The sequence below is a fragment of the Micropterus dolomieu genome, linkage group LG14 (assembly GCF_021292245.1).
Source record: "Micropterus dolomieu isolate WLL.071019.BEF.003 ecotype Adirondacks linkage group LG14, ASM2129224v1, whole genome shotgun sequence".
Lineage (NCBI taxonomy): Eukaryota > Metazoa > Chordata > Actinopteri > Centrarchiformes > Centrarchidae > Micropterus > Micropterus dolomieu.
The window spans coordinates 20,204,249-20,221,350 of NC_060163.1; the positions used below are offsets into that span (position 1 = coordinate 20,204,249).

Sequence of the window (17,102 nt, forward strand, 5' to 3'; positions counted from 1 at the left end):
CATTGTACCTGATACAGGGTGCTTGATAGCGCTAGGTCTGCTGTTCATTTGTGGTTACATAAGCTGTCTGGTTGTGACTGTGACAAACGAATGCCAGATCATTACATTCAGACGAGAGTAGAGCCCAACCAATATGGGTTTTTTAAGTCCGATACCGATTTTGATATTTGAGGATTTTAAAATCTGATATGCCAATATATCGGCCGAAATTTATTTTCCCTTTATTTTAAGAAATGCATAACATAAACAAAGATAATCACCTATCTGTTATGTTGAGACCATACCAAGATACCATGACATAATGCAGTATAAAAAGAAACTTGTTATAGTTAGAAATAGCACTTTGAACTAAATTACAGCAAAATACATTAAAGTTTTTATAAATAGGAGTCAAATGTATAAAACTACAGAAAACATTTTAAAATAACAGATTTGAGTACTACTACTAATTAACATTAAATTAAATAGTGCATATATTGTGGGGGCCAGCAAAACATAAACTATAAAAAATACTAATAAACTACTACTACTAAAAATAATAATAGTACAATATATCCTCTCTCATGTATATTTGTCATGCAGTAGTTATTACCTTACATAAAATCCACCACAATGTCTACTTTCTACATCTACTTTATCACCAGCACTCTGTTAATTCTATCCAAAGCTACGAGAAACCATTTCCTAACCACAACCTGGCTCTAAAAAATGGCGTCTATGATACAGTGACACACAGGAAACGCTGACCTTAAATTAATCTAATACTACATGACTGTCTACAACGAGGACATGCAACTTTGAAATTTCACATTTGAAAGATGAGCTAACTTAGATAACTTTGTTAGGCAAGAAGCCGTGTTACATACTTGTTCAGCTCATGTTTATTCACAAGTCCCTTCTGGTTTAATCATTTCTGACACGCCGAAGCTCCTCTCAGATATAATACGTCAAACACTAACGTTGTAGTTCATTCGTTCATTAACATTAGCACTCCTCCACTGATAAACATGCCATTAGCTTTGTGGTTAATTTTGTAACAGGCAGAGTTGTGTGATGTTAGAGAATATTTAGAAGTAATAAATTTGAGAGAAATAAGAGGACTGGTCGCTAGAACTGCCACATGTTTCAGAAATAAATCTACAATGTCAGCAGCGTAGCCTCCAACAGCCAACTACCTTAATATTAAACACTCTGCTGTGAGCCTGGAGAGGGCAGTGAAAAACGGGAGGGTTAGGAAGTCTGGTCTACAAAGAGGAGAAGTGATGAGGGCCATTTTTATTATTATTTAAGTCATGTAATTGACATGACAAAAGAGCAACTCACCAGGAACACTGAGCGTGAGAGCTACCAGGAGCTACTCTCAGTGGCTCCGGTAGACTGCGGTCAACTGATGTTTTGTTCTGTGGTGATGCAGGGTTTCAACAAAGGAGCAAACTATGCAACACCAGAACACTCATGACTTGAGGGAAGGATTCGACTCGCTGTTTCTTTTTTGATAATCATATATCGGCTGTTATAAACACAGATGCAGATATATCTGCAACTAGCTCATATCAGCCGATAATATTTGCAAAACGATAAATCGGTCGGGCTCTAGACCAGAGTCACTGTAATTCCAACTCAAGACACTCATGTGTGCGCCTGCAGAAAACACACACACACACACACACACACACACAGATCCTTGCAGGATTCTCAGACTCTTACCCAAGAGATCTTGAAAGATCAAGAAATGGATAAGGCAAATTGCTTGTCTTTCTTTCTGCCACCTGTTTATTTGTTCTCCCTTGCTCATTACCCTCGTCACTTCGATTCTGCATGTAGCACAGCTGTATTACTGGATAGCACAGGCACAGATGGTTACAAGGGATAAGAGGAACAATACAGCTATTTGTCATCCATGAAAGCGATTCATTGAACCTAAGATCTAAATTAAGTGTGAAAAAGTAGAAAGTGCCCTAATATTGCCATTAATGTCAACCTCAACATAACAAGTGTCTATGTGCCAGATGATGTAATTTTAAATTAAAATTGCAAAAATAGCGAAAAAAAAATATTTGATCTAAACCACAAGCTAAACAACTACCCTTGTGTTACAAATTTCAACACATTTTATATCTCACAAGTTTATATACTGCAAACTAACTAAAACTGTACTAAAAGCACAACCTCCCTTGCGGGTTAATTAAGCTGATTACCAGCAAAGCTATTACTTATCCACTTGGTGCAATCACAAACAACAAACATCCAAGGGTACACCAACTGGCAAGAAAGCTTAGTAGCCGAATGACAGCCTGGCACAGGCTGCTGTCTATTTAAGGTCAGAGGTAGCCTTGATGCCAGAGGAGTGCCATAACACACGAACTAGGACAATCACCAATTACCCAGACAACAACACACAGACATGCACACATACACATGCTTCAGAGAATCAAGTTACAGCCTGTGGTCTTTGTGGGTCATCTAACCACAGGCCGACATTTTGAGTACCAGAGGAACAACTTAAGAGTCCATCTGAAGTTGTACAGCTGTCCTTTTGGCATAAAATAATGAGATCAAACAAGGAAATCTCAGATCTCAAATCTCAAGTCAAGTGGAAGCCCACCTTTACTAACTTACCCACTTAACTAATATTTCCTCTTAAAAATGTAAAATATCAGGTAAGATACAGTGAATTTAGGACTACATTATTGTTATTCATCTTCTTCTTGTCACTCAAACCATGTATCCGTGTTCATAACAAGTCACTGAAATGAAAACAACAATGATGACATTGAATGATAAACACCTGGTAATGCTGCAAAATTTGAATCTGCAACAAGTACGAGTTTCAGCAGAGCAGTGCAGCTGTGTGATTCTGCTGAAACATCTGAACTAAGATAATTGCTGCCTTCAAATGAAACATGTGAGGTTCTAGTTTTGATATGGAAGTCATTATGCTTGACGTTTAGGTGGTAAGTCAGGAGAACACTGTTGCTAAGCGACCGATAGCAAAAAAAAGGTGGATGATAGTTTTTGAATTTCAATAAAAGAAAACTTACCTCTGGTTAAGAATAAATAAATAAACATCAGCATATGTCACACCTAATAAACTTGGAGCTACAGTATCAAAACAATGACAGCATCCAACTGCCTTTAACTTGACTTCACATATGACTACACTAACAAAGAATACTCTCAGTTCAGGAGTTCAAGAGTTAAGGGTGTGCAGGATTCACACAAATTGCCGAATGAGGACAGTTATGCCCATATGCTGGGTTTTTTTGGAACACAGAATTTAGTAAAAGATTAAATAAATGTACACTTACACCATTGTCTCTCATTTTGACTGAACATTGTACCTAAATTTCTCCATTTATACAGTGGATTTTATGTTCTGCTTTTAATCATTCCTATATAACTCAAACAGTAAAGTATATAATATAAGCTAATTGGGGGAAATGTGTTTCAGTAAGTTCATTGAACATGAATGCTGTATCCATCAGAGCAAAATTTAGTGGAGATTGAGAGAATAGCTCATATCATAATGTCATGTGTTGAACCTTTGATAATTAATACCCTTTGGATGAACTTTTAAGAAGGAGACAGCAGCAAGCTGTACAAGGATCCATTTAGTACAGTGTCAAGTTAACTTCACGCCCATGTTCGCATATAATGACATCAGTAATAGCACAATGGTACTAAACACCATGCTATTTTCAGGCATCTTAGTCCATTTGCTTCCATCAGACATGACGAGATATCATCTGTGTGAAACACAAAAGCAGTCATTAGTGTTTCCAAGAAGCTTCCAGTCTTCTGCAACCACGGCACACAATGAACTTTCCACAGGGTTTTCAAAAAACACTGTACTCTGTTTTTTGAAGATGAAAGATTTCATGCACTGAAGTAAAGACATATAGACTAAAAAATAGCCACACATGCTTGCAGCCCCATGAGACTGTAAAGCTCATTATGAAGCAAGCAAAATTGGTGGATGGGTGAAAAAATTGACACACAACGTGGGTTTTGAGTATTCAGTTTGGTCGCACTGGAAAGTGGGCAAAATTATCTGCCTGATTTTTGAGTTTGCTGATACATTTTAGTATGCAGATTATGATGAAACAGCTCATGTAAGAGCCCAGGAAGGACTATTAAAGCACTAATCAAAGGCTTTCTCTCTGTGAGGTTTAAATGTCAAAGTCATGTTCCAACATCAGTTTGATTGACATTCATTGGCACACATCATGTATCATTTCCAGTTATTACAAACCAACTATGTACTTTATTTTCTTGTAACTGCAAACAAGCATGAACACTGCCATACTTGCTTGATAGCATATTAGCATCATATACTATATTTCTGGATGCAGCCCTCAAAACTAAACAACAAAACGTTCCAAAAGTGACTCAGCTTCTTCTGATCTGCCACCTCTGTGGATAAGGTAGGATTGGGTGACACTACTTCCCGGTAGGCTACTGCACATTAACATTTCCATCGTTTCCAGCTTTAGCCGGTGATGTCATTTTACTGGAAAGGCGGTCTCATGGATGAGCTTAACCAGACAAACAACAATTTGTTATGACTGGGATGTAACAGAGAAACACCCTTATGGACTTACTCCCTCTAGGTCCTCAACAATCAAGACATATGGGAGATGAGGTTGTTACTGAATTACCTCTCAATCTCTATCTGCAAATCTGTCTGTCTTCAGTGCCACTTTGCTCTGTCCTGATTGTCCCTCAGCCTCCTTCTGTCCACCTGTTGCTCTCACTGCACACCACACTTTCTTACAGAGTCACAATTGTTTTCAGTGAATTGGTTTTCTTTTTAGCGGTCCTTCATTTCAATTTGTCAGTGTCCTAAAGAGATTCTGAGAGGACGCTTTGCTGTTGATGTGCACTTTGGTTGTTGTGTTGCGACCTATTAGCTATGTTACAATGGACCAATCCCTGCTTGTGTTTCTGGCCAGAGGCCCAATAAAGACGGCACATTGATGGCCCTACGGCTAGCCTGCACTTACTGCTTGTGTAAGAGCTATTAGGTGGCCATGGATGAAGCGGAACATTGTCCACATCCTGATTCTGTTACAGAACCAGAACAGAGCACACACATACACAGACAAATGCACATACACAGCACCAATTGTGCTCTTATCACAATTTTGCCCTAAAATGGAAAAGCTGTTATGCTTGCGTAACCTGTGTTATTAGTTGATGTGGTAACAGTAAAAGCCCTCTGGGTCGTTCCTTCCTTTTTATCACCCCCTGTGGACTGAAGAATGACTCAGAAGACAGCAAAGGACACAGCATGGTGTGAACAATTCACACCTACTGCATTAAGTCCTCTATTATATAACATTAACATTAACATTAATACTGTTTTCTTATCAAAATGCATAATGAACTCATTGTAATTCCTAGGTTTCTCCCAGTCCTTATCACAAAGGCCTTGCTGTACAGGGGTTAGTCGGGGGCAATAAGTGTGTTAACTTGAGTACTACAAGCTGCTCAGAAGAACTAACAGCAGGGCCACTCCAGCACCTAGTCTGCTTCAGAGGCCCCTTGTAGTGAGCTGTCACGCCCTGTCCTCTCATCAAGATTAGGAGTGGAAGAGCAGGGAGGGCATCGAGTGGGATCTCATACAACTCACACAAACATGTACAGACCCACCCACAAGCACTCATTGTAAAAGAGACTCAAGGGAGGGGCAGGGATCAGGGGAATAAGAGAGAGTGTCACTCTGAGTCAAAGCAAATAAGGAACGCAAAGATTATCCACTTCTCAGGGTCAGACAGTCTATTTGTGTTGACATATTAACCTAGCTTGGCAAAAAAGTACCTAGTACCTTCTGTGTGTGACCCAATATAAACACTTCTGTGCTTCTTCTTCATTTCTGCATCTCTCTGCCACTGTTGCCATTTTAGGTTCAGGTCTCGTTCCTGGATCTGTCTCTGTGTGTGGAAGTTAAATCTTCACAGTTAAAAAGGACAAGGCTATTTGTAGTTCCTTTCCCTCTCTTGTCCAACTGTGAAGCTATTCAAACACCTCGCCTCATAAAAAAACAGACTCTGCATGGACAAAGTGTGCTCGTTCTTATGTTTTCCCCCAGAGTTTAACTAGGCTATTATGCCAATGAACGATGGTGATGGAGAAAACATTTCCAATAGCCGATGGTGGGGGAACATTATAACAGTAAGGAAACTGGGTCATTTTTATGCAAATTTTGAGAATTTCTGATGCATATTACTCACCCTCAGACCAGCAGTAAGCTTTCTCCAAATGAAATCAGATTTGCTGTGTTTGCATTATTGTATCAGGCTAACTACAATGCAGCCTTTAAGCGTAAGGCTATTGAATCTCCTTTCACTGACAGACTGGTGTAGAGGGTGGTGGAAACTCTACACTGAGCACTGAGGTGAGGTGCTTTGTACTCAACAAAGGCAGAAAATTTGCCAATTCATGGTACACTGTATTCAAGTAGACTTGTACTAGTACTAGTACTTGGACCAGGTTGAATGCTGCTTATTGTTTTAATTTGAACTTTACAAAGGAACGGCGATGCTAAATGGCACATTTTTGTTTGCCTGCGGGCTGACATTCTCTCTCGCTCTCTCTCAAAATGAACCACCTGCCTCAGAGTTAGCTTTTCCTCTCCTTCAGGTAAACACGTGAATACAAGGTAGGAACGTTTTTTTTCTAAGTCTCTGCTCGTCTTGTAGTTATGAAGACAGGCTTTTAAGTCCTCAATTATCTCCACAGAATTCTCACTTTGAAAAAGATGACCATGAAATGCTACCATCAATACTTTGTGTGATATATTTATTGCTACCTCTCTTACAGTCCACTCCAAATTGCATTGACAACCCTGCCAAAAATCGGGCCAAACAAATGTTCCAAAAAAAATTTTTTTTATTTCTGCCAATCCATCTGCGGATATTTTAAAAAACAACCAAAAAAGGGGCCTTTTCCCTTGCTGTTTCTTCTCATTTTCTCATATGGAAGACTGTAAAACTGAGGATTAAAAAACACAAAAAAACAAACAATGGCCATGACCTTGTCTAGGTGTCTCCATGGAGACAAGGCCTTACTGTAAAGCACTCCCCACTGTGTGCTACTGACAGGCCAGGCTTGCCAAAGACATGCAAGTTCAAGGGATAAGTAAGACATATCCTGCAGGGTGTAAACACTCATTTCTACTGACAAGATACATCTACATGAGTATTAAAACGCTTACAAACGTGCTTGATTACTGCACTGACTCAATCACCACTGCCAAGACCTCAAAGACAGATTGGTTTGGAAAAAGAAACCAGGAATCGGTGTAAATACATTAAAGCTAAAACATGCTTTAAAGAATAAAGTGTTGTGTATTCTGTTGTGTTTAGCTGATTATTTATCCTATCTAACGTATGCTCTAAATTCCTACCACACAGTCTTTTATAAGTAGAGAGAGACCAGTAGTGAAATAATATAGTCCTCTCAGGTGTCTCAATCACGAGGTTGAGCGACCATCTTATCCTTGGAGGATAAACATTTAGCCCCATAAAGAGGGCTATCACCTCACTGGGTCTTTAGCTCCAACGTGGGATGGTAAATATTGTCAGACCAAGGCTACTCTCAGTTTGGTGAAGTCAAAACTCCAGCAACACTTGTAACATAAAGGACAACTTTATTGTCAAACCATCAGGGTCATCAGGGTCAAAAAACCACAAGCCAAAACTCGATGGTCTGACAGTAAAATTGTCAAAGAATGTTGGTTCTTTATACTACAGGTGTTGCCGGGGTTTTGACCTCTCTAGATTTTTCCCATTCTTCATGCATTGTACTAATCCCAAGCACTGTGATATTTGAACTAAAATAATTTTTGTGCCCAGTCAGTTACAGCCATGACACACAAACAGAATGAGTAAGAGTAAATGGCACTCTAGCAGCTGGTGTAAATCACCATTTTGTCCATAAACGTAGTGGTGACCAAAAATAATAAATCAGCAGTTTTAAAGTTATAGTAAGTCATATGAGTGTGGTTTTAAAGGAACATATTGGCGTTTTAGAAAATTAACTACAAATCACATAGATTACCACCCAAACATTTTCAAGGCATTCCAGTGAAAGCACACATTTTTTCAAATGATTTCCTTTCAGAGGAAACTATCAACTTCTATTATTCTTTATGTGTTTTTGCAGATACCTAAAACTGATTTGTGTTACTACAGTGGAAATAGCTATAATTTTTTGTCAAAATCACATACCACTATGTATTATACAGCTACAAGCTGGGAACCAAAACATACCGGCTTATTCAAGGAACACACAGCAACAATGCAACAAAGTAATGAAAAAACAGCTTTTTCTTTTTCACTACGCTCAAAATTTCCGGCTTCTTATCTACAGAACTTGTTTCTTATCTTCTTTAGAACTCAAAATAGGTTATACATGTAAATATACAATGAAACTGTAACTTTTTATGATCAGATCTCCGTGGGCGTTCTTTCTTTTGTCCCATAACTATTTAAAATGTTGGCTGTTTTGACTGTCCACAGTGTCCCAGAAGGCACTGGTTTATAAATTCTCCAACCTGTGTCATTAAAATTATTTTTTAAATCAAGTTTACTTACACAAGAATAATGCTTTGATGCTTTTACAGAGCAAAGCTTCCCTGTATCTTGAACACAGTTTAGGTTTTAAAGGTACTTTTCTATGCCGACCTTGACTGAATAACAATTGCTCAACCTGAGCCATTTAATATCTCATTCATAAATCCACCTCACTACAACTCTGACTGATGTCCTACTCACTCAAGGACAAGAAAAGACTATTGAGCATAAAAGGCAACAGGTGGTCTATGAAAGGCAGTGGCTGAATCCCTAGAGGCTCTCACTGAGGGAAGAGTAAAGCCAGAGATAGAAAGAGAGCAGGTGGCAGAAGGCTTAACCTGAGCTAAAACCCATCCTATGAGCTCATCTCCGCAGGCCAGATCTGTGTACTCCCACCCAGTCGGCCAAGTTAGCCACCAGCCCCCTGCTAATCTGTCTGAGCACTACCTCTTGACCATATGGTCACTGCCTGTCTGCCTGTTTCACATACAAAGTAATCAGTACACAGTAATGTGTAATTGTAGAGGAACAGCGTGTGGAAGAGATTTAAGTTGTTATTGGCATGTACAGTACAACTCTGCAAATATTTGTGTGACCTGGGTGATGGCTAAGGAAGGTAAAAAGATTTAGCCATTCCGTGGTCTATAATCTCACAACATGCTTGTGTTGTTGTGACCTTCCTCATTATATTACCTCCATTCATTTCACGGCAGCAAAGGTGAGCCATTCTCAAGACATGGCCTAGGTAAACAGCAGATTATCAGATTGCCACTGTCTCAATAAAAAGTATGTATTGAACAGTAAACTCTGCTAATCTACCTGCCTACTGCTATGCTGTAATCTATACTGTCCAAGCAGCAGACGTGCTGATGTCGTTCTTAAGACTTGGTGTAATTTAATTACTTCTGAGAAGACAGATAAACAAGTCTGATCTCAGCACTGTGGATTAAATGTTGCTAGAAGTGTTCTCTAGTAAATCCTTCTGCAGCATGAACGAACACTACTAATCACATCCTTTCCCTCCAGCGCTAGTCACTGTCAAGTCTGAGTCACTGTGTCAGCTGTTGCTATGCTGTCACTTTTTTGGCTTTGTCTGAGTTAATCAAGAAAAGCTGCCCACCACCTGTATGCCCACTGCTGACTTAATCAGCCTACACTGAGCAAGGAGACACCTTAGCAGCTTTCCAGCCACGATGCTCATTATCATTTGCACTATGTTCATCATCATAACACGCTCACCGTTGGTACTGTTAAATGGTCTCCAAGAGGGACCGGTTCAAACGTGATGACTGCTGGGAAACATGGTCCTCATGGAACTCCTGCTTGTCCTTCTCATATGAGAGGTAATTTAGTAACAACCTCATTACAAACAGCACACAGTGGTCATGCTCTAAGGACAGGATCATCTCTCTTGTGTGACAGCAATCTATGTCCAGATATTGAATTTTTTTTCTATGGCTAGGATAATTTATCCATTTTTATTCAATACAGCATGATGTTCATTTTGTAAACACTGGTCCCTAGACTGAAATAGACAATAAAGCAGGGAATGTTTCAGGGCGTGGCGACCTTGTCGATCTGTTATCCCTCCCCAGCGCCACCCTTTTGTCCAAATATGGTATTTTATATAGTCTATGGTCTCTGGTCAAATTTAAAGGAAATGTGTAAGACTAACCCTCTGCTGTTGTGTATAACTGTGGCGATCATAGCTAATCTACATTCTGTTCATTCTGAAACATTCCTGTCATAGTTTATTCTAATGGTAAATACAATTAGCATAACGGCTCCATTCAAAGCAGTTTATTTTCCAAATAAATCAGAAAGCCATCTCATATTTGGGAGCACAAGTGGGAGTAGAGTGGACAGGTATAGTGTTGTTTCTGTTATCTATTTTCAAATGTCAACATATTAGATGATTGCAATATACAGTGTGTCAAATGTATGTGCATCTTAAGGCCGCAACTAACTAATCAAATCAGCTTATAACATAACATGTGGGTTGAATTTCTGCTGGCAACGCAGTGGTGGCTGCAGTAAATAGCAGTTAGCTGTAGCAATAGCAATGTCTTAAATTGAATAATATATGAAGGTTGGTGTAGAGGTGAGCCAGTGAAAGTAAGTTAGCAGCAACATAATACAGCAGCAGCAGCAGTCAGTGTCATCCAATTGCCCTGGGGCAGTTGTTTCAGTAGAACTTTCTGTTTTATGTTTTGATTGTCTTTAGTTGGTGCACAGGGCATTAATAACTACATGCATGTCTACACATGCCAAGACTGATCTCAGAATAAACTTTTCTCTGAGAAATGGCAGAAAATCCAGGGGTATGGAGTTAGGAAGAAGTGGGCTTAACAGACCTATGTAGCCCACTACTCATTTCTGCTAAATTAGCTGTTACTAGCATAACTAGCTTGAACCTCTGACATAACTGTCAGTGGGTCGAATGGAATTGTGGGTAATGTACACAGCAGGCAGGTTTTGACAAGGAAGAAAAATGCATGTACCAAAAAGGACGATATCTTTGGTTCTGCTGCATCGTGAGTCTGACAGTGTCATAGAAGTATAGAAGTGCAATGTTAAATCAATGCAGTACTCTTTTAAAGGATTAACCGACTCAACAACATAATTGTTAGATGAATTCATAACAGAAATAATCAGTGGCTGTGGCCCTGGCTATAACTCTTTATCATTCAAGTCAGAAAGACACTGAGAGAGAGACTGAGCCACAATCTGCACGAAGGCTTTATGTTAGAAGGGTTACACAGCTCTGCAGTTGTTGATGTCCAATTAATCCCCAGGAATTCACTATGGCAAAGCTTTCAGCCATCAGCTTATGAAAGAATTCATCAGTCGTTAGAAAGGTCACTCTCTTTGCTATAGGTCTGAGTCATCCAGCATTCATTTACAAATGAAATGAAATGATGTTTGAGCTTTACAAACGAGCTGTTTTTAAAAAAAGATCCGCCGGCTTTACAGAGGTCCCTGCAGATAACTTATCTGTACAGCCTGTGACAGGCAGGAAGAGGGTTCTGAAACGGAGACAACAGCCGTCTCCCACACAAGAGCACACACACTGACCCCATCACTCACTCACATGCATGCATACTGCGTGTGCACAGAGGTAAACAGGTTACTGACACACACACACACACACACACACACACACACACACACACACACACACACACACACAGTGATAGAATGAAGGGCAGTCATCTCACCTGGTCGTCCACTCTGTGGGCCACGATTGTAGCCGCCTCCTCCTGCTCAGCATCACTGAGGGGTCGGATCCTCAAGGCAACCTGCGGCACACAGATATAATTTAGTCGTCCTTGAATTTTATCAACACATAAATGTCCAATTTACTGAAATTACAAGTTAGAAAATGAATTGAACTCTAGCTAGGGTAGGAATAACACTGACAGAGCACAAAAGCACTCTAGCTTATATAATAAACGAGTTCTTATTTATGAACAATGTGAGTCTGAAGTCTGCATTGATGCAGAATGGAGCGCAAATTCAATTCAGTACAATAAGAAAACTACATGAGTAATCTTTAAATGTCAAGCACAGGTTAAAAGAATATTTTACATTCAACCAGAGAGAAAAGGAAACTCATATTTAGAAGGTACTGGGCTTAAACCGAACCCTGTTGGTTGATTCTTTTTAATTCAGTTGTTATTATATTCATTTTAACATTTTTTCTCTCTAGTTTCCAGTCCCACAGCCCAAACTATGCAGATTAGGTCAACTGAAAAACTCTAAATTGTCCCTAAATATGAGTATAAATGTGTTACATTGTCTATGTGCATTAGGTCTGTGGCAGACTGGTGACAGGTCTAGGGTGTACTAGTACACGCTAGTGTACTGCCTAGTACATGCTGGGATATGTTTCATGCTGCCAGCACCCTGAATGTGACTAATAGGTACAGAAAACAGATGGATCATTGGATTGACAAACAAATTCAACCCCACGTGTCGCTCTACTTCACAGTCTAAATAATGTCAATATCTCCTGCAAAAAATAATCAACGAATTAGAGTGAGAGTTTTCCCACAATACGCAATACTCCTAATCTTAAATCTTAAATGTGAAACAGACACTTCCCTTATGAACACTGGAGAGCATTTGGCAGATACAAACCACCAATGGAACATCATATTAGTACATTAATACAATCACACACGGTTACCCTGTTGTTATACTTTCTCTCCCTGCATGGTTTCTTTCCATGAAAACATTCAGATCAGAAGGAAAGGGTTTGATTAGGGCTGAAGGAATAATGTAATTACAATTATCATGCCTGATATTGCAATTGTGATATTGTCATACTGTATTATAATATATGCGATGTTAGAGGGAATTCTGATATTTACATCAGTGTTCTTGTTTTCATTGGAAAACATATCAAAATGAATTGTGGTGAGAGTTTTGCGGGGATCTATACCAAACAAAGATGTTTTCTTAAGTCTGTAGAATATGATGTGTGGGCCTGGACACCTCTGCAGCACAACAATATTTCGATAAAATTTAAATTGAATTGTTCAGCCCTATTTTCAATTTGGGAGCAAAATGGGAAGACATACAATAACAATCGCAGCAGTGGTGTACCCAGAGGCTGGCATGCAACCCACAGGCATTAATAAGTAACAACTCTGATGTACTGCTGACTGTACTGAACTGTTGAATATATTGCAGAATGTTAAATTTTTGGGGTGTTGTGTGTTTGTAATAATAATAATACTATCAATTCCTGTCCATCTTAGTTCCACCAAAGCACCAAAGGGGGGATAATAAAGTGTTCTCTCTGTCAGCACCCTGTAGAAAGTGTACTAAATGCTGGAGAAGAGAGACCAGGCAACTGAAACAGCCACTTCAATTATTCAGATATGGGCTGCAGAACACAGTGCAGGTAGTGGAGGACTAGGAAATGTAATAACATGCTTTTAGAATTTAGATTTATAAAAAGAAACATCTAGTTATTTGAAGAAAAAAAAAAACATCTGCAAAAATACACTTTATTGAGGACACCTGTCCAATCTAACGAGATTCTGCCATAAAGTTTACTTTTATGATACCTAATAATGTCCAGGTGTTTTTGACACAGATAAATTATGTTTTAGCTTTAGTGTGAAATGGTGTTCCTACTATTCTGTTACAACCACAACGTTACAATCCTGGTTTCTATTTTTAAATCCCTGCCTACCCAGGAATTAAAAGCAGCATTAAAAGGATAACCAGTTTGAACTTACAGTTAGTTGTTGGTCCTTTGATTCCCCAGTGTCCTTCATGGTCACTTTCGGACAGAGTGAAAGATAGTAAGCGTCAACGGCAAACGGGACACTGGACCATCCTCTTCAGTGTGGGTACCGGTGGCATGCCAGCTCCTCTAAACAAACACCTGCTGCCCTTTCGCTCGCACACTCAACAACTAGTGGACTCTCTGCAGCTGCTGTTATAGTCTCTCAGTGTCTCCTCACAGCAGCTAACTACCGCCGAGCTCAACAACCTTTAACGTTTTCTTAACATCTAGTCTAGTCTTCCCTCCGTCCTTCAAAGTGCGTCGGCGCTCCACCGCTCGTCCCGTGTGTCTCTGCAGGTTAGAGACACGAATACGAGAATTACTCAAGAGCCGGAGAGAACTGGGTAACACCCGGAGCAGCCCACCTGCTACACTCACTTCCCTGTGTGCTGGTTGGGGTTTGTGTGTGTGTGTGTGTGTGTGTGTGTGTGTTCACGTTGTCCCTGGAGATCAGCGGAGCACCGGTGCCAAGCTGGCTACAGTAAAAACAAGCTACAAAATGCTACTTCCGATTAGAAAATAAAACTGCGGCATAGCTTCATAACATGTGACGGGATAGAAAGTATATTACGCCCGAAAAAAATAATATGACTTGGATTTTATAATTTTTTTTGTGTGTGTGTATTTTCCCATATTATTTTTTTTCCTTCACAAAAGCAAATATACACACATTATAGCAGAGCACACTCAATAAATTGCAGCCTTTCAGTGTGCAAACAGACTAACGTTTACACATTAAAGCTCTTGATTATATTTTATTAGAATTTTTATTTAACCTTCTAAATTGTTCTATATAAATCTACAAATATTGTGGATATGTGCAGTGTACCACAACAGCACTGAGCAGCGCATTTTGTGAGACTATGCTGACATCTGCTGGAATAGTTAAGAATTACATCAACGTCAGTTGGCCACAAGGTTTTTTACAACTGCTTACACACGTTTTCAAAGGTATTGCCACCTTTTTTTTCTTCAAAATTATACACACAATTCCCAAAACTGCTCACACAAAATGCAAAATGCCTCATATATCTCCTTCAAAATGAAACACTGCATTCAAAATGCCATAAACACATCTTAAAATGAAGCATTGGCACCAGATTGCAAACACTTTTTTCATAATAGTAAATTATTGGATATACCATTTACACACTGTTGTCCTAAATCTAAAGCTCTTTTGTCTTTCATAGGCTTATATTTACATTTCCATACAATGTTGAAACAGAAAATATTTATTTGGCAAAATATTACTGTTTTAACAGTAGCACAGTGTTCTGTACAGCAGCATACATGAAAAGAAGATCCATTAACATTTAACCAAAAGTATAATTACTTTTATTGCTAAAAATGAATACTTATTTTACAATACTGCATTGCTGAAATAACCATTAGATTGTTGCAACCTGTTCCAATTTGTCAAATTATGGATGCCAATGTAAAGCGACTTAAGTTTGGCTGGACTCTCAGTCTAGCTTCTCTCACTGTCAACCTGTGGTTGATCACATGATCAATAAGTGTGGCCCTGATCTCATGAGTGATGGCTCTCCTTCCTTCTCTTCTTTGCCATCATCCTCTTCTAATTCCTCCTCCTCCTCCTCCTCCTCCACTCCTTCCTATCCTCTTCCAACTCTTCCTCCTTGAACTTGTCCTTGTTGTCATCCCCTGCCTCTCCCTCCTACTCCCCTTGCTTTCTGTCCATTGTTGGCATCTATTGTTCAAAACAGGTCATCTGACCTTTGACCTATGTTCAAAAATTCTTTTCCCACTCAAAGTCAACCACCAGAAAAAGCATGTGTATCCACAGCCAATTTTGCTAATTCTTACATAGTCTTAGTCAAAACTGTCTAAGTTCAAAACCTTACACAAATTCAAATGGACAGCAATTTGTCAAATTACAAACCCCACTGCAATACATTCAGAATCCTAAAAAAGGATGGTTATGGAGACAAATAGTGAAATAGTATGGAATGAAATTATGTAAACGTTACCAATGACAGCTCATTCCCATCTCAGTTAGAGTCTTACACTGGTCTTTTCACCTGGTGATCTCATTACTACCTATAAAAGGAGACATCTTTGGAATGTTTTGTTACACCTCCACTTCAAAATGGAGCCTGCAAGAGACGGAGGAGAAAGAGTGGTATGGAGAGGAAGAGGATTCTGCATGCGTGGTGGGGTAAGACAACAACAGAGATGACCGAGAGCTGTAGTCTCTGATGACATGAGGGCTACTGTGATTGACCAGGTAATCAAGCATGGGCTGTCATTGAAAGAGACTGGTCTCAGTGAGCAGCCAAATGTGGCCCGCTCAACGGTCAATTGTCAGAATCTTCCAGTGAACCAACAGGTAAAATATATATTCTGAAAAGGCATAACTGCATATTACCAAAATAAAAATCTATTGCTTGTGTGTAATTCTTGTATTTATACAATATATAGTTCAGTGCCTGCACAAAAGGGAGTTTGGGGAATTGGGTGAGAAGTTATGGATTTGACTTTAGAGTTTCAGGAAAAGGAGACATAATTTCAAGAAATGTGTCCGAGCAATCAAGAAAAACTGTAATCGATAACAAACATAATCTTTTGTTCCAGCCTTAGATACAAAACGACCCCACTGAACATATTCACATTAGTATAGAACAACATCACAATGTTAATGTTGATAATTCAATAACAATAATTTACAATAACCTTCAAGTTTACACCATTAATTAACACAGTTATTCAGCATGAAACTCAACCATTGAGGTGCTATAAGCAGGTATTAATTTACAGGGTGTCAAACAGGACTAAAATAAGGTGATTGTGATTATCTTTAATTTCATAAATGTTAGATGGTTGATTGCATGTAATGTCAGGAACGTGGCTGTGTCAATTATCATCAATGTAACCAATATGAATGAATATTAACCCAAAATCCCCACTTAATCAATGGTCATTCACCATATACTGTTTTCAGTAAAGGCGTTTTAAGGTTACTCAAGTTTTGAAATGTGAACTCAAGCTCACCTAGAACTGCAGCAGATTCCATTTATTTTACACTTACTAATACAAGTCTGTAAATGAGTCTTAAAAGACTTTTTGGGTGTACGACGTATTATGCCAACAAGTTGTGGGTGGGGATTAAAGTACGTTCAGTTGCGTTTCTGTTCAGTGTATCCTCACAACAGTTCCCCCTGTGGTAAGGTGCACATGAACATCCAACAAGAAAGTGAGCACACATCAAG

General features: G+C 39.1%; 1 protein-coding gene across 1 annotated transcript in view; it reads right to left on the reverse strand.

Moving 5' to 3' along the window:
- The window catches only part of kif19 (kinesin family member 19), a 38,369-nt gene extending 24,093 nt beyond the window's left edge, over nt 1–14,276 (reverse strand). The window contains exons 1-2 of the mRNA XM_046069592.1: nt 13,826–14,276; nt 11,795–11,875 (exon numbers count right to left, since the gene is read on the reverse strand). Of these exons, the coding sequence (XP_045925548.1) occupies nt 11,795–11,875; nt 13,826–13,864 (120 nt within the window). The 5' untranslated portion in view covers nt 13,865–14,276. The remainder of the gene's footprint in view (nt 1–11,794; nt 11,876–13,825) is intronic.
- Between the last annotated feature and the right edge of the window lie 2,826 nt (nt 14,277–17,102).